Here is a 25,140-nt window from a genome sequence, read left to right as displayed (position 1 = left end):
TATCCAGCCAGGGCCGTTCTCTACGACCACAGAATTATTGGGGTGTCAGAACACCTCCCAACAGGAAGTAAAATATAACAGTCAGTGATTGGTTGATACTAGAGTGCTAGGCCACCTCACAGCCCCTTCAATCTCTTGGGCACTCTATTGGGTAGGGTTGCCACCTCATCCCTTTAAAACAGAACACATATTAATTACACAGGTTGTGTGGTGATTAAGGTGGTAATTAAACTCACTTGGTGCTTTATCTGCATTAAATGAGCCTGTGTAATTAGTATGTGTTCGGTTTTAAAGGGATGAGGTGGCAAGCCTAGCATTGGGTGAGATCTTTGTGCTGAGATCCTGGGTCTGCACACCTTCTGTGCCCTTTATGAGGGCTTCCCAATATTACTGTGCTATGATCCCAGGTCTTCATATCTGCTGTGCTCATAATGAGGGCAGTGGCGGCTGGTGCTCAAAATTGTTGGGGGGGCGCAAACGAAGAAAAAAAAAGAAAAAAAAATGTCAGCCTCACTGTGCCCATCAAATGCAGCCACTGTGCCATCAATTGTCACCACTGTGCAATGCCATCAAATTCAGTCACTGTGCCATGCCATCAAACGCAGCCACTGTGCCATGCCATCAAACGCAGCCACTGTGCCATCAATTGTCACCACTGTTCCATGCCATCAAATGCAGTTACTATGCCATGCCATCAAACGCAGCCACTGTGCCATCAATTCGCACCACTGTGCCATGCCATCAAATGCAGTCACTGTGCCATGTCATCAAACGCAGCCACTGTACCATCAATTCGCACCACTGTACCATGCCATCAAACGCAGCCACTGTACCATCAATTCGCACCACTGTGCCATGTCATCAAACGCAGCCACTGTACCATCCATTAACACCACTGTGCCATGTCATCAAACGCAGCCACTGTACCATCAATTCGCACCACTGTGCCATGTCATCAAACGCAGCCACTGTACCATCAATTCGCACCACTGTGCCATGTCATCAAACGCAGCCACTGTACCATCAATTCGCACCACTGTGCCATGTCATCAAACGCAGCCACTGTACCATCAATTCGCACCACTGTACCATGCCATCAAATGCAGCCACTGTGCCATCAATTGTCACCACTGTGCCATGCCATCAAACGCAGCCACTGTGCCCATCAATTTTTGCCACTGTGCCAATTGTCACCACTGTGCCCTTCAATTGTCGACACTGTGCATTGTCACCACTGTGCCCATTGATGTCACTGTGCCCTTTAATTGTCCCCACTGTGCCCTATAAAATGCCCGCCCGGCACTTACCTTTCTGGAAGTCAGCCATCCTCCTTCCATGTCCCTCAATGTCTTCTCCCGCCCTCTATGACGCTTCAGCCAATCAGGTTACTGATAACCAGAACCGGTGAACCTGATTGGCTGAGACGCCTGTCAGTCTTATCCAAGGGATAAGCATCCGGAAGGCTGAGGGCTGTACTCGGAAAGCCTATCAGAGCCGCTGACTCTGATAGACACTTCCGCACAGCCAACCAGCTGCCGTTATTCAGGTGGCCGGCGCTCAAGGTCCGGCCATCTGAATAGACCAGCGGCCGGCAACAATAACATAGATTCATGCAATGCATGAATCTATGTTATTGTAATCAGTGGCGGTGCGTGAGCCAGAGGGGGCGGGGCTCCAGCGCCCTCTATAGACGCACCGCCACTGTATGAGGGGCTCCCACCATCCTCGTGCTGAGCTAGTGGGTCTGTACACCTGCTGTGCTCATTATGAGGGGCTCCCACCATCCTTGTGCTGAGCTACTGGGTCTGTACACCTGCTGTGCTCATTATGAGGGGCTCCCACCATCCTTGTGCTGAGCTACTGGGTCTGTACACCTGCTGTGCTCATTATGAGGGGCTCCCACCATCCTTGTGCTGAGCTACTGGGTCTGTACACCTGCTGTGCTCATTATGAGAGGCTCCCACCATCCTGGTGCTGAGTGGCTGGGTTTGTACACCTGCTGTGCCCATTATGAGGGGTTCCCACCATCCCTGTTCTACATCCCTGGGTCTGCACGCCTGCTGTGCCCAATAGAAATATGGTTACATTTAATGAAGGTACATCATGCAGGGATCCGGGGTAAAGCTCTCCACATAGACCATCCCCCACACCGCCGGGTCTCACTACTGTCAGTCTGCAATCGTGACTGGGAAGACTACCCTGAGAGCGAGGCTTGAATCGCTCATGGTGCACAGCGTGGAAGGGATGATGTTGATGGCGGTGAGGAGGACGGTCTATGCGGAAAGCTTTACCCCGGATCCCTGCATACTTAGATGTGACTGGGTCTGCATACCTGCTGTGCTCATTATGAGGGGTTCCCATTATCCCTGTGCTACATTCCTGGGTCTGCATACCTGCTGTGCCCATTATGAGGGGTTCTCACCATCCCTGTTCTACATTCCTGGGTCTGCACACCTGCTGTGCCCATTATGAGGGGTTCTCACCATCCCTGTTCTACATTCCTGGGTCTGCACACCTGCTGTGCCCATTATGAGGGGTTCTCACCATCCCTGTTCTACATTCCTGGGTCTGCACACCTGCTGTGCCCATTATGAGGGGTTCTCACCATCCCTGTTCTACATTCCTGGGTCTGCACACCTGCTGTGCCCATTATGAGGGGAGCCCAACATCCCTGTTCTACATTCCCAGATCTGCACACCTGCTGTATATCCCACCATCCTTGTTCTACATTCATGTGTCTGCACACCTGCTGTGCCCATTATGAGCGGCCCAACAACACCTGTGCTGAGCTCCTGGTTCTGTACACCTGCTGTGCCCTTCCCTGCTGGATTTTTATGTATTATATTCTACAGCGAGAATGTAAGAGGAGAAGAGAGGACTTTAATAATGCTTTCTAACGAATCGTTATTGGCCCCTTAACATTGTACAGTCAACGTCTTTTCCATTGTAGGTGTCTTCCGGTAAGCTTTCCATTGCTCGTGCGCAGAGATCAGATTCGGGGGTCTATGTCTGTCTCGCTTCCAACCAGGCCGGTGAGAAGAAGAGTCGTTCTGCTCAGATCAATGTGCTGGGTAAGGCAGGTTTACACTTTTCTGTCCAATTTGCAGTGGAACATTTTACCTCCTTAATAATAAAGGTTTTGTGTTAAAAACGATATCATTTTATTGGGTGAAGTAAAGCAGACATAACATGCCAAGTAATGTGTCAGCGTCACAAATACCACCTTGCGACTGGCTACAAAGTTATATAGCCAGATTCATAAAATGCTTCTTACCACCCTTTTAAACTCTTATTTTAAACCCCTTATGATATGTGTGTACCCTTGAAGTGCATGTAATATGAATTCTTACAAGAGAGATCCGCTTGTTTTTCTTCCATGTCCCACCATCCCTCCTGCAGAGCCACTTCTGTTCACCAACAAACCAGCAGATGTGGTCATCAAGGCTGGCAACACTGTGCAGTTTTCATGCGGAGCCCAGGGTGTGCCCAGACCTATCATACAATGGAGCAAAGAGCAGGGGACGCTTCCTATTGGCCGGTAAGTGGTAATACAACCAGGGCCGCCATCAGGGGGGTACAGGCAGTACACCTGTAAGGGGCCCGGATGGCAACCCCCCCTTTTTTTTTTTTAAAGGGCCCAGTGGTCCCCAGGGGCCCGGAGGTCCCCAGGGCCCCGGATGACAACCCCCCCCCCTTTTTTTAATAAAAAAATATATATTTTTTTATTTTTCTTATTTTTATTTTTTGTATATATAATATTTATTATTTAAGAGCCCAAAAGGTCCCCAGGGGCCCGGAGGTCCCCAGGGCAACCCCCCCTTTTTTATTTATTTTTTACAAATGTTTATTTTTTTATTTTTTTTATATATTTTTATAAGGGCCCAGAGGTTTATTTTTTATTTTTATTAAAGGGCCCAGAGATTCCCATTGGCACGGAGGTCCCAAGGGTCCCGGATGGCAACCCCCCTTTTGTAATATTATTTTATAATCTTTTTTAAATATATATATATATATATATATATATATATATATATATTAAAGGACCCAGAGGTCCCCAGGGCCCCGGATGGCAACCCCCCCTTTGTAAAAAAAAAAAAATATTTGTTTTATATATATTTTTTATTTATTTATTTTTTATTAAAGGGCCCAGAGGTCCCCATGGCCCTGGATGGCTACCCCCCCTTTTTATTTATATATATATATATATATATATATATATATATATATATATATATATTTCCTTATTTCCTTTTTTTGTAAAGCGCCCCCCCCCCCCCTTCTCAATTTCACGCAGCAGCAGCCCCCCCCCCCTCTGCTCCAGGGGGCCCATGCCTGAAGCTGTGTAAGGGCCCCATAATTCCTGATGGCGGCCCTGAATACAACTTATTAGAAAGTATAGGTGTCTATGTATGAAAAAACTTTTTTGCATGGGTGCTTTACTGCAAACTATTTGTGCTTCTGCAAAATAAATGATGCTAATTATTGTAATAAAGTTCTTTTATTTACTTATTATTTTACTTTTTTTTCATTGACTTTATTAGACAGTGGTGCAGATCATAATTATATGATCATATTTTATATTATAATTTTGTTGTATTATATTATATATTTTTATATTTTAGTTGATATAATATTATATGATATGGTATTATATTATATTTTATTATATTATGCTACGTTATATTATCATACAGAAATTTAGTGTGGTTTGGTTGTCAAAGCAGCACAATGAGTAAATTAGTTGTGATGCTTTTACTAGGGCCATGCGGATAGGTGGAGAGAGCCATGCGCTTATCACTGTAATGCTTCTCCTCTGACTGTCCAGTCACAGGCTGAGGGTAGGGACAAGACCTGTAACCAAAAGTAAAAACTTACAGATAGACAAAAATGTTTTTTTTTTTGTTTTTTTTTCGGATGGACTGGAAGGAATAGAACCTCTGTTGGGTTAGTACTTCTATCTAGGGCTCTGTTAGAGAAATCTCCCCTCACTTCCTGGTCCGTTTCACTAGGCAGGAAGTGAGAAAAAATCTGCAAGAGGGACACAAACAGAAATAAAACTTTGACAGGGGTTCTACCCTTCACCCACTCTAATGAAGAAAAGCAGTTTTATTGGATTTGGAGGTTGTATAAAATGTTTAACCATGGGCACCTTGTCATGTTAGGTACGCCATAACCAATGAGAACACGCTGAGTCTGCAGCGGGTCACCGTCCAGGATTCGGGAAAGTATATCTGCACCGCTAGGAACCAGGTGGACACGGTGTCTGTCACTGCCCAGCTGGTGGTGGAAGGTAATGACCATCCATAAGATCTCTGTGTAAATCGTGTCACTAAAGCTGGCAGAACACTTTACAATCTCTGTACAATCCTGTTCAGATCTACCAGAACTCTATAATATAATGACAGACCTAACATTCCATTCAGTGTGCATCAAACCAGGCAGGCCTTGCACTACATAGTGGATGGTCCAGAGATTGTAAAGGAGATTGTGGAATCAAATTGTATAGTGTATGGCCAGCTTGAAGCAAAACAGGTATTGTCTGGGTGTGGTTAGGTCAGTCCACCCAAACATTATATATATATATATAGTAAGTGGAAAAGGGGGTCATCAATGCCCATTTGCAGTCTCACCGTGTGCCCCTATTTGCAGTCTCACTGTGTGCGTCCATCTGCAGTCTCACTGTGTGTGCCCATTTGCAGTCTCACTGTGTGAGCCCATCTGCAGCCTCACTGTGCCCATCTACAGCTTCACTGTGTGGGCCCATCTGCAGCCTCACTGTGCTCATTTGAAGCTTCACTGTGATTGCCCATCTGCAGCCTCACTGTGCCCATTTGCAGTTCTCACTGTGTGTGCCCATCTGCAGACTCACTGTGCCCATCTGCAGCTTCACTGTGTGTGCCCATCTGCAGCCTCACTGTGCCCATTTGAAGATTCACTGTGTGTGCCCATCTGCAGCCTCACTGTGCTCATTTGAAGCTTCACTGTGAGTGCCCATCTGCAGCCCCACTGTGCCCATTTGAAGCTTCACTGTGAGTGACCATCTGCAGCCCCACTGTGCCCATTTGAAGCTTCACTGTGTGTGCCCATCTGCAGCCTCACTGTGCCCATTTGAAGCTTCACTGTGTGTGCCCATCTGCAGCCTCACTGTGCCCATTTGAAGCTTCACTGTGAGTGCCCATCTGCAGCCTCACTGTGCCCATTTGAAGCTTCACTGTGTGTGACCATCTGCAGCCTCACTGTGTCCATTTGAAGCATTACTGTGTGTGCCCATCTGCAGCCTCACTGCAGCCTAGGAATGCTCAGGAAAAGCAAAAAATAAGTAGATTAAAGGCCAAATCACACCAGATGCAGTTCCATGCACTTTTTTTGTGCACTAAAAATGCATGCCCAGTGTTTTCCATGTATTCCAATGGCTCTAGTTCACACCAATGCAGTCTGTTTCCAGTGCAGAAACTGACCGGAAACTGACTGGAACTGACTACATGGTGTGAACTAGAGCCATGGGAAAACATAGAAAACACTGGGCATGCATTTTTAGTGCAGAAAAACAGCGCATGGAACTGCATCTGGTGTGAACTGACCCTAAATGTACAGACCAGTAAGTGATATGGTTGTTCTCTGTGTCTTTTTAGATCCTCTGGATACGGGTCAGAGGGACAGACAGAAGGATATCCTTCAAGAATTATCAGGTGTGCGAGTGTATCTGGACACGGTCACTGTGCAGAACTCATCCTCTGTGCAGCTGCAATGGAAGGTGAGTGAAATGGACTCCTGTCATAGGAGTATCACTGATTGTCCCTTTTAGTAGTCGTCCCTATCATAGAGCAGGGGTGGGGACTGACAACTCATGGGGCCCCCGGGCAAGAGGAGAATATGGGGCCCCCAGGCAATAGGAGATTATGGGGCCCCCAGGCAATAGGAGATTATGGGACCACACATTATACGCATACATACACAGTATACATACACATTATATATATATATATATATATATATATATATATATATAGGGCCAGATCCACAGAAGAATTACGCCGGCGTATCTATTGATACGCCGCGTAATTTCAAAGTTCCTGCGTCGTATCTTTGTTTTGTATCTACAAAACAAGATACGACTGCATCTCGGCTCGATCCGACAGGCGTACGTCTTAGTACGCCGTCGGATCTTAGGTGCATTTTTCCGCTGGTCGCTAGGTGGCGTTTCCGTCGAATTCCGCGTCGAGTATGCAAATTAGCTAGATACGGCGATCCACAAACGTACGTCCGCCCGGCGCATTTTTTTACGTCGTTTGCGTTCGTCTTTTTCCGGCGTATAGTTACCCCTGCTATATGAGGCGTATCCTATGTTAAGTATGGCCGTCGTTCCCGCATCGAATTTTGAATTTTTTATGTCCTTTGCGTAAGTCGTTCGCGAATAGGGATTTGCGTAGAATGACGTCACCGTCGTAAGCATTGGCTTGTTCCGGTTTAATTTCGAGCATGCACACTGGGATACCCTTACGGATGGCGCATGCGCCGTTAAAAAAAAACGTAATTTACGTCGGGTCACGACGTATTTACATAAAACACGCCCCCATCACATCGATTTGAATTGCGCGCCCTTACGCCACCAAAATTGCACTACGCCGCCGTAACTTACGGCGCAACTTCTTTGAGGATAAGGAAAATACGCTGTAAGTTGCGGCCGGCGTAGCGTATCTCTGATACGCTACGCCGGCCGCAACAATGCGCCGCGCTACGAGGATCTGTACTGGATGCAGTTATAATTTTAGGATAAAAAAAAAAACACAGATTTTGACATACTGCCCCTGGTTTTACTTAGGCTGGCAACCCTGATGGGGCCCCCTATTGGCATGGGGCCCTTGGGCAGTGCTCGGGTGCCTGAATGGTCAGTCCGCCCCTGTCATGGAGTAAATGATCTACGTGGTAATTTGCAGCGCAGAGATTTTAGCACCAAAAACAGATCACATGATTCAGTGGGGGGAATTGACAAGAGACAAGTGCTCACTCATCTACTGCGTTTGCTCATAGCAACCAATCAGCTTCTACTTTCCATTTTTATTTTTTTTGAGATGTACTCCATTTGAGAAAAAGTTTGTCTCAGAACAACCTTTGCAACCCTGATAGTTCTCCCACTGCTTTGGACCCTTATATTTTCTTGGTGTGCTGGTGACATATATCTCTTGTTTTCTGCCACCCTGGGGGCCCCCAGTATAGTAGGAAGGGAGCTCACTGCAGAACATGTGAAAGGGCCCATAGTGGGATCGTAGTAAAGGGCCCCAGGATATATATATATATATATATATATATATATATATATATATATATATATATATATATATATATATATATATAATTGCATTTTATAATTGGCCCCCCTACTTTTGTCCCTGTCCCCCCATGTGCCCCCCCTAAATATGAAAGCTGGAGATGCCACTGCTGCCGACGTATATCGGCGTTAGGCGGTCCTTAAGTGGTTAACACACATTAAAGCGCCTAACTCTTCAACATGCTTTTTTTATGCGTTTTTGATGCTTATTTGAAGATTTAATGTAGCTTGGCAAATGTTGTGTGTTGATTTTCTGTTTGTTTAAAGGGTCCCTGTAGAACTCCAGCTCAGTAGTGCCTCCACTCAGCAGATCCCTAGCTCATTGGTACCCCTGTTCAGTACATCCCCAGCCTATTATTACCCTCGTTCAGCAAATCTCCAGCTTATTACTTCTCTTTTACAGCAGACCCCCTGCTCAGTAGTACCCCAGCTCTGCTGATGCCCTACTCAGTACTACCCCCAGCTTTGCTGATCCCCCCACTCAGTAGTAACCCCCAGCTCTGCTGATTCTCTGGTTTGCTGATCCTCCTCTCACGCTGCTCACCACGTGTGACATCTGCCAGTTTCTCCTGCTCCAGTCCCCCTGCTCTGCTGATCCTCTGCCGATCAGTCCTCTCTCTCCAGTCCTGGCTCACCTTCTGCTATAGCGTTCCCATATTGCACACCACATTGCATGCCTAGACCCTGTTCACCTTTCTGCTACTACAAGCTGCACACCAGATGTGACATCTACACCACGACACTCCCAGAATATATACAGATGAACCAGAAGTGACTGCTGATGATGTCTTTCTGGTTCACTTGTTGGTTTCCCAGTGCATCCTGGGATATCTCATACCTACAATACCTGCAAAAAGCTGGCTAGCCGCACTCCAAATATTCACCTTTATTAGAAAAATTTTAAATCGAGACTCGGTACTGACTAACTGCACTGCTGCTGACATGTTTCACACCAAACACAGTGCTTAGTCATAGCTGGAGCCAAATAAAAGCCCCTCAAAAGCTTCAGGTGCTGTAAGCGACTCGCATTGTCATTGACTTCTATGGAGGTGTTGAAGGCGCTTTGAAGCACCAAGAAAGCAACACGGTGTATCATTTTTGAAGTAAAGCAAAGAAAACACACTGTGGCCCAGATTCACGTAGATCGGCGCATCTTTGAGCGGGCGTAACGTATCCTATTTACGTTACGCCTCCGCAACTTAGACGGGCAAGTGCAGTATTCTCAAAGCACTTGCTCCATAAGTTGCGGCGGCGTAGCGTAAATAGGCCGGCGTAAGCCCGCCTAATTTCAAATGTGGAACAGGGGGGCGTGTTTTATGTAAATGTTATGTGACCTGACGTGATTGACGTTTTTAACGAACGGCGCATGCGCCATCCGTGGACATATCCCAGTGTGCATTGCTCCAAATACGCCGCAAGGACGTATTGGTTTTGACGTGAACGTAAATTACGTCCAGCCCCATTCACAGACGACTTACGCAAATGACGTAAATTTTTCAAAATTCGACGCGGGAATGACGTCCATACTTAACATTGGTACGCCGCATGTACGCCTCATATAGCAGGGGTAACTATACACCGGGAAAAGCCTAACGTAAACAGCGTATCTGTACTGCGTCGGCCGGGTGTACGTTCGTGAATTCGCGTATCTAGCTGATTTACATATTTTTAGGCGTAAATCAGCGTACACGCCCCTAGCGGCAAGCGTAAATATGCAGTTAAGATCTGACGGCGTAAGAGACTTACGCCGGTCGGATCTAATACAAATCTATGCGTAACTGATTCTAAGAATCAGGCGCATAGATACGACGGCTCAGACTCAGAGATACGACGGCGTATCTGGAGATACGACGTCGTATCTCCTTTGAGAATCTGGGCCTGTGTGAATAGAACTGTAAGATAACCATTTTATTTAGTGACAGGGGCTTTGATTGGCATTCAGAATACATTAAAAAAGCTTGTCCAGTGCCACATTTTGAAACAAGTGTAAATGAGCCCAAAAGGGCTGCATGTGGCCCTTGGGTCAAAGGTTGGGCATTAGGGTTCTAAGAGGTCTATTTTTAAAAATGTTGAATAGCCATTCATACATCCGGATACAAATCTGCATGTACATTAGTTCTGTGCAAATTGGACAAAAACAAATGTTATTAGGTTATTTTCTCTCCTAAATAAATGTTCTTTTATTATGAGCCATAGTAAAATACCACATTATGGCCATTGGATGGGGATGAAGAGCATAGAAAGTGCATCTTTGTAACAAGAGATACAATATAACAATTGTAGAGAATACTAGAGGGAATTACATTTGTTACATTTATATTCTCTCTAGCAGTCTATAGAATTGTTACATTGCATCTCTCACTGCAAAGCAAAGACGGATGTATTTTCTGTGCTCCTTAACCAAATACTTTCATAATCTGTATGACCGCAATACGTTCGTATTCATGAGCAAAGTATCACAGTGCTGCTGATCAATGTAAAACGATTGATAATTTTCCGCCCTGGTTAATTGACTGCGTTTGATTAAATTAGTTTTACAATCAGTCCAAATCAATCAGAAGAGAGGCTATGGCTTTTTTTATTGTTTACATATTTTATGGTTTTGATCGAATCACACATCGATCAGATAATAAAAACGAAGTGTGGATGGCCACCATAACATATATACATGTATTAATGATAAAATATATATACGTGATGTGATTTGTTCTTTAGGTGTCATCACTGTCACAGTACACCGAGGGGTACGTCGTATTTTATCGCCCTCATCTGCCCCCGGATTCTGAATGGGTAAAATGGCGCTCGGTCCCACTAACAGAAAACAGCGCCATCATCCCATCTCTGGTGAAAGGACAGAGGTACGAGTTTAAAGTTCGACCGTATGGACGGGCCACCTTCGGCACTGACAGTAACATCAAACACGTCCAGATCCCAGAAGGAGGTAAAAAATTATGTGCAGCATTATACCATGCCTTATGATGTCATGTGTCTTGTTTCTATTAAAACAATTGCGCAGGGACGGACTGACAACTCATGGGGCTCCCGGGCAATAGGAGATTATGGGGCTCCGGGGCAATAGGAGATTATGGGCCCCCATGGGCAATAGGAGATTATGGGGCCCCCAGGCAATAGATTATGGGGCCACACAGTATACACACACACATACAGTATACATACACACACACAGAATACACATACACACACTGAAAGGTACTGGAGAGGCGGAGCAGCTATAATCTTGGGATTTTTAAAAAAACACAGGTTTTTACATACTGTCCCTGTTTTACTGAGGCTGGCAACCCTGATAAGGCCCCCTGTAGAATAAACTGTTGGTAGTTCTAATTTTTTTATTTCGCACAATGTTGACACAATGGTTTATCAAATGCATAACTGCAGCAAAAATTTATTTAACCACTTAACACCCGCCCGCCGTCAAATGACGGCGAGCGGAATACCCTATTGTTCTGACAGGACGTCATATGTCATTTAAAGCCGCTAGGGGGCGTGCGCACCCGTCGCTTTACTGGGTACACAATGCGCGTGCCCGGCGGCCGCGATGGCCGCCGGGCACCCGCAATTGGGCAGTAACTGAGCAGGACCTTGGATCTCTGTGTGTAAACACAGAGCTCCACGTCCTGTCAGGGGAGAAAGGAGACCGATGCTGTGTCCCTTGTACATAGGGACGCAGATCGGTCACCTCCCCCATTCACCCCCCTCCCCCTACAGTTAGAACACTCACTAGACTACACATTTAATCCCTTCCCCGCCCCCTAGTGGTTAACCCCTTCCCTGCCAGTCACATTTATACAGTAATCAATGCATATTTATAGCACTGTTCACTGTATAAATGTGAATGGTCCCAAGAATGTGTCAAAAGTGTCCGATGTGTCCGCTATAATGTCGCAGTCCCGAAAAAAATCGCAGATCGCCGCCATTCCTAGTAAAAAATAAATAAAAAATAAATCATAATTATGTCCCCTATTTTGTAGGCAATATAACTTTTGCGCAAACCAGTAACTATATGGTTATTGCGATTTTATTTTTATTTTTTATTTTTTACCAAAAATATGTAGAAGAATACGTATCGGCCTAAACTGAGATAAAAAAATAAATACAAAAAATGGGATATTTATTATAGCAAAAATTAAAAAATATTTTTTTTTTTCAAAATTTACGCAATTTTTTTTGTTTATAGCCCAAAAAATAAAAACCGCACAGGCGATCAAATACCACTAAAAGAAAGCTCTATTTGTGGGAAAAAAAGGACGTCAATTTTGTTTGGGAGCCACGTAGCACGACCGCGCAATTGTCAGTTAAAGCGACGCAGTGCCGGAGGCTAAAATTTTGTCTGGGCAGGAAGGGGGTGTATGTGCACAGTGGGCAAGTGGTTAAGGTAATTTTATGGCAAAAACTAAATAAATTACTACATTTTTTGGTATAATATAAGATGAGGTTGTGCTAGTTAAAAACATCCACAAAATGTCGAGCCTTACATTTGCATGCGCCTGTAAAACTGCAACAAGCTTCAGTACAGTACATTTTCCATAGATGACACTTTAAAAGCCCCTACAAGGTCATCAGTTTAAAGATAACAGTGAATAATGACGGTAGGATTATTGATCTTGCATGTGCAGCAATATGTAACCTGTGTAGCACAATCAACGTTTTTGTACAAGGTCGCCCTCAACACATGTTTACGTTTATATGTGCAGGTACATGGGGGGAGGGCCAACATTTTTTTTGGGGGGTGTTGTTATTTTGCTGTGGCAGGTTCTCCTTAATGGGACATCAGAGGTCTTCTAGACCCCTGATGTCTCAGCTGCCCTCTATTGAAGCGAATGCAGCACTGATCAGTTTCCATTAGCATCTCCCCTGACCACAGCTGCCAAGTAAAGTGACAACTGAACCTAGAAGCAATGTAATACATGCTGTTTCCAGGTTCCTTGCCCACCATGGGGTTCCCAGGCCCATAGGTGAGAGCACAGAGCCAGGAAAACATGGCGAGAGTGCACAGGTGGGGGAGCTTTGCAAATGTACCAGGGTCGGATGGCAGTACAAATTGTCAGTGCTGTAGCAGCGAGAATGTGTGTAGACCCACCCGCCGCTGCCGATGTATGCCCTATGTTGGTGGCAGTGAAAGGGTTTAAGCTTGATGAACAGTTTAATCCCATTTTCCTTCAATCAGTGATTTAGCTGTTTTAAGATTCTGTCATTTAAAAAAAAAAAAAGTCATAGCTCCACCCACAGTTCACTGAACTATGATAGCCTTTTTATAGTGGAGTTTTGTGCTGTTGATTGCTCTCTTTGTAATAGACATTGTGTGAACATGGCAGTGACCACTAGGTGGCAGTGTACACCTGTCACACAACTTCCTCTTCATTCAGATCCCATTCCTAGATAGTGGTAGCCATTGAAGAATTATTATAAAAGAAGCAAAATCACAAAATAACATTTTTGGTTAGTCTAACCTAGTGCTAAATCTACTATCGTCATGTGTTTTATGCTTAACTTATGTGAATATTTTTAACATTTTATTTATATTCTGTAGTTCTGACATATTCCGTAGTGCTGTACAGAGAACACTAATGGCGCGTACACATCACTAAGTTGTGATGAAAAAAAACATTTTTAAAAACGTCATTTAAAATGACTGTGTGTGGGGAAAACGTCGTTTTATGTCTTCTGAAAAACGTAAAAAAAAAAATTTGAGCATGCTTCAATTTTTTATGTCGTTTTTCAAAACGTCGTTTTGACCATGTGTAGCTAAAACGACGTTTAAAACGACGTTTTTAAACCTGCGCATGCTCAGAAGCAAGTTAGGACGCGAGCTTGAATGGAACAGAGTGCCGCCGTACGTGCTGAACGTAACCGCGCTTTGCTAGAGCTTGTTGAAAAAACGATGGTATGTATGCTACGTTGTTTTTTTTAAATGATGTTTGAAAAACGTCGTTTTTTTTCATGCTAAAAAATTACGTTTTTTTTCATCACAAAAAACGACCGTGTGTACGCGGCATAAGACATTCACATCAGTTTCTGCACCCAAGGAGCTTACACTCTAATGCCCCACCACAGTCACACTCTATTATTATTATACATATATTTAGCTCTGGCATATTCGCAATGCTCTACAGAGAACACTGAGTCTCTGCTCCGAGGAGCATGCACTCTAATGTCCCATAAAAGGCATACAGACACTGGGGGCCGCTATAGACACACTTAGCTAGATTCACGTAGGGTGTCCTTACATTTGCGGCGGCGTAGCTTAACGTGTTTAGGCTACGCCGCCGTAAGTTAGCGAGGCAAGTACATGATTCACAATGTACTTGCCTGCTAAGTTACGGCGGCGTAGCCTAAAGCGGGCAGGCGTAAAGGCGCCTAATTCAAATTTGGCTGAGGGGGCGTGTTTTAATATAATCAGGCTTGACCCGACGTGATTGACGTTTGTTTTTAACTGCGCATGCATGATTTTGACGTGGACGTATACGACGTAAATCCCTATTCACGGACGACTTACGCAAACAACGTAAAATTTTCGAATTTCGAAGCGGGAACGGCGGCCATACTTTAACATTACTATTCCATCTATAAGATGGAATAACTTTAGGCCTGATAAAGCGTTACGTAAACGGAATATCTGTACTGCGTCGGCCGGGCGTACGTTCGTGAATAGGCGTATCTAGTGATTTACATATTCTACGCCGACCGCAATGGAAGCGCCACCTAGTGGCCAGCCAAAATATTGCAACCTAAGATGGGACGGCGCAAGCCGTCGTATGTTAGATAGGTTTAAGTGTATCTCTGTTTGAGAATACACTTAAACTTAGGTCGGCGCAGATTCTGAGTTAGGTCGGCGTATCTACTGATACGCCGACCTAACTCTTACTGAATCTAGCTAACTGTGTTTGGGTGGGAGCAGGGCTAGGACAAGGGGTGCGCAGCTGCTGCCCTGGGCCCTGTGGAATTTCATGTGAGGTGGTGGTGGTGGTGGTGGGGGGGGGGGGGGGTTAGCACCATGAGGACATTTGGGGGGAGGAGCTTTGTGTTGAGGAATTTTGGGGGCAGCGGTGGGTAATAATGTTTCTAGAAAGGGAAATTTGGGGGGGTGTGCTAGCAAAGGTGATTTAAAGATGTGATATGGCAGAAAGGGGAGAGGATTGGTGCTAGGAGGGAATTTTTTTTTTGGGAGGGGGAGAATGAATGGGGGGAATGATTATTTGTGATAGTAGGGATGATCAGGCGAATTTGTCCTAGGAGGGGAAATGTGTGTGTGTGTGGGGGGGGGGGGGGTATTTGTGCTAGTAGGGATAATCAGGCGTATTTTTACTAGGAAGGGAAATGTGGGGGGGGGGGGGGTTGTGCTAGTAGGGATGATCGGGCTTATTTGTTCTAGGAGGGGAAATTTGGGGGGTGGGGGTTGTGCTGGGAGGGGGAATTTGTGGTAGTAGGGATGATCAGGTATATTTGTGCTAGATGGGGAAATGGGGGGGGGGGGGGTGATTTGTGCTGGGAGGGGGGATTTGTGCTAGCAGGGATGGATCAGGCTTATTTGTGCTAGGAGGGGAAATGTGGGGGAGGGGGGTTTGTGCTGGATGGGGGGGATTTGGAGTGGGGGAGAGGAAGTGTATTTGGAGGGTAAATTAGAGGGGGTAGCTTTACTGTTAAAAAAAAAAAAATTAGAGGGTGTAGAGAAATTGTGCTATGAGGAGTGATTTTTTTTTAGGAGGGGGGGGGGGGGGGATTGAAGAGAGAGGGGATTTGAGCTTAGAAGGGGGATGGGGCAAAGATTTGTGCTGGACGTTGGCATTTTAGTAGGGGGTGGATTTGTCCTGGGAGGAGGGAGGATTTATGATTAGGGGGTAAGCATGCTGACACATATGGTTCATACATCTTGGAAAGGGGGTGCACCTTGATTTGGTCGCCGTGGGCTCTAGATGATCTTGTCATATTTTCTATAAAGGGTCCGTATGCTACAGACATGGGAAGAACTTACACAAACGTTCAGTAGAAATCCTGGTTGCAATGTTCTCAGGACCTCCCAGCACTGCTGGACCATTCTATAAATGTGAGATTTCTCCGCTGTCCATTACTGGTTCAGCCTATAAAATGGTTGTCTAACATGGAAACTATCCGTATGGCTTCCCCCTTTCATCTTATAAGCTGCTCTAGAATCCATAAAGGTGAACGGTAGATTGCTATGAGTAGCACAGACAGTTCTTTCTTCAGACACTTTCATAGATGTGATTTTTGTCTCTTTGGGTAAACAGTCCAGTAATTTGATGTCACGTCCTCTTTTAGTTCCTGGGCACGCTCCTCGGAACATCAATGTCACCCTGGTTGATGACAACGGTGGGTCGGTGTTAGTCAGCTGGGAGCCGCCACCTCCGACCACTCACAGATGGGTCATTAAAGCTTATAAGGTAAGTCCTTTATTGTCATCAACGCACAATGGCTTAGATCTACTGCTCATGTATTAGCGCTGCATACAAGCAGTACCCTGGCATATACCTACATAGTCACTCCAGCATGAGATCCTGGGCACACATACCAGGACAGGAGGAGGCTCTCTTCCAAGTACATGGGGCAAGAACGCAGGAACTCCTTCCCAACCATCAACTGCCCGCAGCCTCCCACTACCCCCATTTGGATGGATGGACTGGTGAGAAATAAACCCAAGTGGGCCGAGACGGGCAGAAATTGACATATGATGCCTGTGATTCCAGTGCAGTCATGTGACAGCTTTGCCATGCACTGGGAGCGAATGGAATGGAAGCACTGAGGCCTTAAAGGGGTTGCATTGGTCCAATTTGTTTTCCCTAAATAGCTTCCTTTACCTTAGTGCAGTCCTCCTTCACTTACCTCATCCTTCCATTTTGCTTTTAAATGTCCTTATTTCTTCTGAGAAATCCTCACTTCCTGTTCTTCTGTCTGTAACTCCACACAGTAATGCGAGGCTTTCTCCCTGGTGTGGAGTGTCATGCTCACCCCCTCCCTTGGAGTCAGGACGCTCTATACGTTGCAGATAAAGGAGCTGTGCGTTAGTGAGCGTCCTGACTGTCCTGTAGTTCAAGGGAGGGGCGAGCGCGACACTCCACACCAGGGAGAAAGCCTTGCATTACCGTGTGGAGTTACAGACAGAAGAACAGGAAGTGAGGATTTCTCAGAAGAAATAAGGACATTTACAATCAAAATGGAAGGATGAGGTAAGTGAAGGAGGACTGCACTAAGGTAAAGGAAGCTATTTAGGGATTTTTTTTTTACTTTTACAACCCCTTTAAGTGGTTGTAAACCCCTAAAATGAACAAAGCATATCCCTCTATATTGTGCACTTGCCTCAGTCTATATAGCTTAGTGTGAATGCTTTCTACTCACTCCTTCTATTATCTATATGAGTCACTTATTAAGGTTTATCGGGACCGGTGTTTCCTGCACACAGTATGTGATTGAAAGCCTTAGCTATGCATGTTTCCCTGTCAGACTGTGTAGAGGGGGATGTGTCCTTTTCCTCCATTTGGGTTTCAGATTACACTCAGCTCTGTGCTATGCAGTGTGTGACATCATCTCTGTCTCTGCAAGCTGATATCCTTTGATCTGTGTACTGTGAAGGGCTCTGGAGAAGGAAGGGCTACAGATAAACAGGTACAACGTGTGTAGGAGGATTTGTTTCATTTCTGTGAGGCAGACTGTGGCTAGTCACATCAGTGAATACATGTAACGGTTTACATCACTTTGAAGTTATAAATAAAAATAAAATGTTAAATTTGTTCTGTAGGAATAGACATATAAGGCCAGATCCACGTAGCGGATCGTAATTTTCGGCAGGCGTAGCGTATCGTATTAACGCTACGCCGCCGCAACTTTGAGAGGCAAGTGCTGTATCACAAAGCACTTGCCTCTAAAGTTACGGCGGCGTAGCGTAAATCTGCCGGCGTATGGGCATGGAATTCAAATGTTAAAGATGTGGGCGTGTTTTATGCTAATTTTACTTGACCCGACGTAAATGACGTTTTTGCTGAACAGCGCATGCGCCGTCCGTGGGGGTATCCCAGTGCGCATGCTCGAAATTAACCCGCAACAAGCCAATGCTTACGACGTGAAGGTCATTCTACGCAAAGCCCTATTTGCGAACGACTTACGCCAATGACGTAAAATTTTCAAAATTCGACGCGGGAACGACGTCCAAACTTAACATTGAGTACGCCTCATATAGCAGGGGTAACTTTACACCGAAAAAAGCCTTACGGAAACGACGTAAAAAAATGCGCCGGCCCGACGTACGTTTGTGGATTCGCGTATCTAGCTAATTTGCATACTTGACGCGGAATTCGACGGAAGCGCCACCTAGCGGCCAGCGTAAATATGCACCTTAGATTTGACGGCGTACTAAGACGTACGCCAGTCGGATCTAGCCCAGTTTCAGGCGTATCTTGTTTTGTGGATACAAAACAAAGATACGCCGGAGCAAAATAGAAGTTACGCGGCGTATCAATAGATACGCCGTCGTAACTTCTTCGTGGATCTGGTCCATAGTAGTAATAAAATATGTCACATTACCATTACAAGAGTGATATGAGATGCTCCCTTTGGAGAAGAATTATCTAAAAGGTATATCCAGAGGAAATGAAGTAAAAGGATAGTTTGGGGCTCTGATAACTCTGGAAGGATTTGAATTTTCGAATTTTTCATTTTTCATTTTCGAATTTTCAAATTTCGAATTTTTCAATTTTCGAATTCTCGAAATTTCGAATTTTTAATTTTCAAATTTTACATTTTTGAATTTTTGAATTTTTAACTTTCGAATTTTTCATTTTCAAATTTTTAACTTTCGAATTTTTCATTTTCAAATTTTTCATTTTCAAATTTTTCATTTTCAAATTTTTCATTTTCAAATTTTTCATTTTCGAATATTCAAAAATTCGAATTTACAAATTTAAAAGTTTAGAAATCTCGAATTTACAAATTTTTTATTTTTCGGATTTACGAATTTTTCAATTTCGAATTTTCGAAAATGACATATTCGAAAAATAAAAAATTAGAAAATGATAAAAACCTGAATTTTTGAAATTTGGAATCTAAGAAATCCGAAAATATAAAAATTCGAAATTTCGAAATTGTAACATTCAAAAATCTAGAGTTCAAAATTCTAATATTCGAAAATGGGAAATTTCGTTTTTCCGTTTTATTTGTTTTTTGCTTTTTCGGAAATCCGAAAATTTGGAGTTCCAAATTTTCGAATTTACGAATCTCAGAATTGTGGATTTTCGAATTTCCCAAATTTACGAAAAAAGCAAAAAAGAAAAGTGAAACGGAAAAAAATAATTTTTAGATTTTCCAGAATTTCCGAAAAAATTAATATAACGAAAATAACATAAACTAAAAAAAACGAATTTTTTGGCAGTGCACGTCTACACATTATCATTAAAAGAGTGATATGAGATGCTCCCTTATTATCTAAAAGGTATATGCAGAGGAAATGGATGAAGTAAAAGGATAGTTTGGGGCTCTGATAACTCTTGAAGGATCAGACGCTCCTATGTATCCATCATGTACCTTCATCCTCAGAATGTTCCCAGAACAGATACAAAATGAAAAGGAATACATATAAAACTAAAATCCAACAAAAGAACTTGCTATAAATCACGATGATGATGATGAGCAGACAATAGAGGAAACTCTTCCTTGTGCATAATAAGAATTGGGATTGATGCAGAAATCCAGAGCGTGTTACAAATCCAAATGACATTTTATCACAAAGAGACAAGACTGACGCCGTTCAGGTCTGACAGGTGAATCTTTCTTAATTATATTGTCAGTTTCACTAGAAATTAACATATACTTATCTCTATGCTTTGCTGAGGAAGAGAGCACGGAAACGCTCGCTCAGCAGGAATGATTTTTCACTCGCAGCGGGGGAATGTCACAGACATTGCGGAGAGACGTCTAGATTGTAAAACAACTGAGCGCCGCCATGTCCGCACATGTCCTATAATGATGTCTTAGAATTGCCCTGCCACTCATATACTGAACATATTAAACATTTTTATGACAATTTACGTAAAGAGAGATTTTTTAAATGTATCTAAACCCAAAACAAATAGGTATAATATTGCAGCCGGTGCTTAGTAGGGTGACCACGTGTCCCGGATTGCCCGGCACAGTCCCGCATTTTGCAGGTCTGTCCCGGGCACCTTCATTCCAGGACAATACAGTGTCCCGGAATGAAACTGACACAGCCACCCCCCTGGGCCAATCTCATGCCCCCAAAAAAGGCCGCCACATCACTGCTTTACTCACTGAATGTACTTGTCCTGGCCGGGAATGCCTGGTATCTACTGATATGCCAGCCTAAGTCTTTCTGAATCCACCTATATATCTTTATAACCATCCTACTGCTGGACGTTATAGGGGTAAATAAGCATTGAGGCTTTCATTCTGGGGCTGTCGGCAGAGATTTCAGGTGAGGGGCGTGCTGAAATGTTGCTGGTAGGAGCTGTGGAAAGCTACATTACAATAGTAGAATTAGTTACTACAGCAAAGGAGAGTCGGTGTTGCCCATTGGCTACTACCATTTTCGTGCAAGTGAGAAAAAACACCTGAGTGTTTAGCAACAATTACATAGTTGCAGCTGAATTAATTTGATCATTTGATTTATACTTGTATTTCAGGTATGGTGCTTCGGAAATGAGACCCATCACCAAGCCAACTGGACCGTAGACTTAGAAACCCGGCGCCTGGAGATTGCAATGTTACCTGCGGGTGTTACCTACCAGATTCAAGTAGCCGCCATCTATGATGTAGGTGTTGGAAAACCAAGCCAACCAAAGTACATCTTTATAGGTGAGATGGGAACGATATCAAGAAAATCATTTCTCAAAGATGACTTTGTGTTTTTTGTGTTCCTCAGATTTTCTTAAAGCCTATGTAAACCTAAATATAACAATTATGGGATTACATACTTCTGTCCTTCACAGTAAATATGATTCCTTTTATGTATTCAGCAAGTGCGAGTTACACTAAATTCTGGTTATCCTGCCATGCTTTGACAACCCAGGGCTTCCTGATTACACCAAACAATGGAAGCAGATGTTGCATTCTACTTCATTGGGACCCATAAAAAGCCTGACATCACAGGCTAAGACACTCCTGCTGGGCTCTGCAGAGCCATACGCTAATTACAGACTGTATGAGCAGGGAGTGCAGCAGGCAATGTTAAGGATATTAGGGCATGTAGTTCCTCACCTATGGAACTCTCTATCCTTCGGAAGAGTGATGAAGGAAGTAACTGCGGTCATGTCGGATCTTAAGGATGCAATTCTAGGCCGGCCGCTAGGTGGCGAGGCCATTGCGGCCGGCCTAGAATATACAAATGAACACTTACGGCGATCCACAAACGTTCCGACGGGCCCGTCGCGCTAATTCGTCGTTTACGTCGAGTTACGCCGCGAAAAACTAGGGCTCAGCCCTAGCTCTCTTAAGCCATGTTAAGTATGGCCGTCGTTCCCGCGTCGAAATTGAAATTCTACGTCGTTTGCGTAAGACGTTCGTGAATGGCGCTGGACGCCATTTACGTTAACGTCTAAGCAAATGACGTCGGAGCGACGTCAGTTAGCGCAATGCACGTCGGGTAAGTTACCCGACGGAGCATGCGCAGTACGTCCGGCGCGCGCCTAATTTAAATGGGAATCGCCCATTTGTATTAGGAACGCCTTGCGCCGGACGGAGTTAAGTTACAGCGCCGCAAATTTCCAGGTAAGTGCTTTGTGGATCGGCACCTAACTTGGGAGATTTGCGGCAGTGTAACTTACCTCTGAAAAGTGAGGTTGCGCTCGGCGGCTGTGGATCAGGCACATTGGTCACATTTCTTAAGAATCAGTAGGTTGTGGAATCAAAGTAAATTTAAGGCCTGCTTGTGGATAATATCTTTCACTTGCACTTTGAATTTTTTTCCAGGATGGTGTTTTTGCAGCCATGTTTCTCTGTCCTTCAACAGAGACAGATAGGTACTTTACTTGTCCTAAGATACAACACAGAGCTGCTGTCTGGATCTATTAAATATCCTCTGCAGATGGCACAGCAGAGCCAAATCATGTCCCAAAAAGTCATGTCCCTAGACAATGGAAAGAAACAGAACGACTTCTCAGGGAAGCTTTAAAAGAAAAGCTAACCCCAGAGGAGAAATATGGAATGGGGTGGGGGGGGATATAAATATGAGTGGTAGTGTAAGAATCAAGTTTTACCTGATTGGCGATTTATGGCCAAATGCCAGGGGGGGGGGGGGGGACTGCAGGGGTAGGGACAGTGATACTGCTGGGAGGTCATTCTAGAAAGGTTGACTGCAGACGTAATTGTCCAATGAAACCTTCCTGTCCTCATTGGATGATCAGCTGATTAGGATAGGGTGGTTATTTGGATGGTCTTTCGGAAGACTTGGAATTGTTACAAAACAGGAGCCCATATGGTTGTGTGGTACTTCCTTTTTTGCAGGTTGTTTGGTTCTGAGAAATACAGCCAGCGGCACCTCGCAAAGTCCAACACTTGTAAGACTGGAGGAGTAGGTCCCAGGCAGGACTTTGTGCAGCTTGCTCTGGAATAATAAAGTTTTACAACAAGCCAATGCTGTATCCTGGCCTAGGCCAACAAGGCCCAGGCCTAGGGCAGCACTTTGCAGGGAGGCAGCACAGACAGTGTCCCCGCCAGCTTGCACTACACTGTTAGGCAAATTAGTTTAGCGCCCCCATAAATCGGCCGCACTGCTTCCAGTATGGGGGGGGGGGCGTCACTTCTAATTTTTTACCATCCCTGCCCCATTGCAGAGATTTCCCTTCACTTCCTGTCCCATAGCCAAACAGGAAGTGAAAGGAAATCTATGCAAATTAAGGGAATCCATTGCCCCCCCCCCCCAGGTCATCAGAACTAGTGTCCCCACTTGAAAATTTCACGGTGGGTCTTAAACCGCAAGGGGTGTGGCCTTGACAGGAAGGGGTGGGTCATATTTAAATTGGGGGGTGCACAAGTTTAGTCAGGCCTAGGGCAGCACAAAACCTAAATACACCCCTGCAACAAGCAATGGACCTCATGGTGTGCCACCAGCCATTTTTCTCTGGATGTGTTGGCGTTCAGATTGAGGATGAGTCCCTGCTTGGCGTTTTCACTGGGACTGCAGAGGGAGTGATCCAATGTAGAGGACTTAGGAGCAACTGGAAACCTCTAATTGTTGGCTCGGCCCTTGGTGGAAGGCGGCCGGTATATATCCTCAATTTGAAGCTGTCCTCAAAATGGTGGGGTGCGGCTTGTAATAGGAGTAGAGCTTAGTTAGGACTTTTGTTTTAAAAAAAACCCTCCTGGCAACACAGTTGGTAGATGTTTATTGTTATTTTCTCAACTGGGAATGCTTGTTAAATAATTTAAACCCACATCAAGCAGTCCAAGCCATTATTTGGGATGTAGAATGGCAGGGAAGGAATTCAAGTGAAGTGAAATTAAGAACGACGTTTACGCCAGTACCAGCTGATTTTGTTTTTAATTCCTCTGTCCTTGCAGATTTCCCTGAAGGGAAAGAAGAAACACAGGGTGATCATATTCCTCTAGATCTCCTCCTGCAGGTTATAAAACATCCGGCTTTTATCGCCACAGTGGGTGGCACCATCTGGATCATGCTAATGGTGGTCGTGGTTTACCTGTGTCAGCGTCACTCAAAGCCTTACAGCTCCAAGAAACACAGCGGTAAGCGTTCATTGTGTACTGTGATAATACGTATAATTTATATTACAATAATAACCTAGTTCCCATCTTTTACAGGTCTGTATCGATTTGCAAGTGAGGACACTATCATCAAACACAGGTAAGACCTGAGATCTGCTTATAACATACATTTATGTTCTGCACTGTGATTACAGTTTGGTGATAGGGGTGCAGCTACAGTTGGCATCGTGTTAGGTAATCCTTTAATAATAGAATTATCAAACTGTGTCTATTTCTCCTGACACAAACAATCAACCCATTCAAAATTGATCCCATGTAGTGTGGCCCCTTTGTTAGCAGAATGTAGAGTGAGCTCCTTGAATATGGATTCTGTACACAGGACCCTGTATGCATTTTTTTGCCTGACGTTCCCAGAAAGTGGCTCTCACATTTGCCCCTCTAGTAATATCTGATATACAATTAAAGCTGCGAAAAGGATTCAGATTCAGTGCACAGAGCAAGTATAGCCAGAATATTATTCGGAACGTATAACCAGATAGTTGGCTTTTCGGTCATATAGTATACTGTAAAGAGACCCTTAATTTAATTTTTACGAACATTTTCCTACAAGATTATAGGGTTGCTTTACTAGAACTGGGGAGTGCCAAATCTGGTGCAGCTATGCATGGTAGCCAATCAGCTTCTAACATCTGTTTGTTCAATTAAAGTTTTTTTTACCTTTCTGCATACAGGTAGGCCCCCTAATACTTACTTGAACCCCCTCTCGATCCAGCGATGTCCCTGAGAGCCTTAGGCCCCATGCACACGAGAAGCAATTACAAACACCTCTAAACTCACGTTTTCAAAGACAAAAACCGGCGCTTCTGAACCCAAAATTTTGCGTCTGAAAAAACGGACATAAACCCAACTGCTTTAAAACGCCAAAAAACGTAATTGTGTGCATGGACACATAGGATAACATTAAATGTGTTCAGGGGCAGTTGAAAAAAATGCCCAAATGCCTCTGAACTCGAGTTTAGCAGCGTCTCGTGTGCATGGGGCCTTACCTTTCCGGGGACTAGCACTCCTGATTGGCTTTTGGCAGCCTGTGAGCCAATCAGGAGATGGAGGGG

The 25,140-nt window shown here is 44.4% G+C and overlaps 1 protein-coding gene across 2 annotated transcripts in view; it reads left to right on the top strand.

Annotated features, from left to right (window-relative positions):
- The window catches only part of ROBO4 (roundabout guidance receptor 4), a 124,538-nt gene that overhangs the window by 55,042 nt on the left and 44,356 nt on the right, over positions 1-25,140 (top strand). For both annotated transcript variants that reach the window (XM_040326163.1, XM_040326164.1), the window contains exons 4-12: positions 2,951-3,071; positions 3,400-3,538; positions 5,163-5,290; positions 6,633-6,754; positions 11,045-11,270; positions 16,625-16,746; positions 20,992-21,163; positions 23,867-24,049; positions 24,125-24,167. In XM_040326163.1, coding sequence (XP_040182097.1) covers positions 2,951-3,071; positions 3,400-3,538; positions 5,163-5,290; positions 6,633-6,754; positions 11,045-11,270; positions 16,625-16,746; positions 20,992-21,163; positions 23,867-24,049; positions 24,125-24,167 — 1,256 coding nt within the window. The remainder of the gene's footprint in view (positions 1-2,950; positions 3,072-3,399; positions 3,539-5,162; positions 5,291-6,632; positions 6,755-11,044; positions 11,271-16,624; positions 16,747-20,991; positions 21,164-23,866; positions 24,050-24,124; positions 24,168-25,140) is intronic.

The sequence above is a fragment of the Rana temporaria genome, chromosome 10, assembly GCF_905171775.1.
Source record: "Rana temporaria chromosome 10, aRanTem1.1, whole genome shotgun sequence".
NCBI lineage: Eukaryota > Metazoa > Chordata > Amphibia > Anura > Ranidae > Rana > Rana temporaria.
The sequence above is the reverse complement of the archived record's forward strand: the minus strand, read 5'-3'. Positions and strand labels throughout refer to the sequence as shown.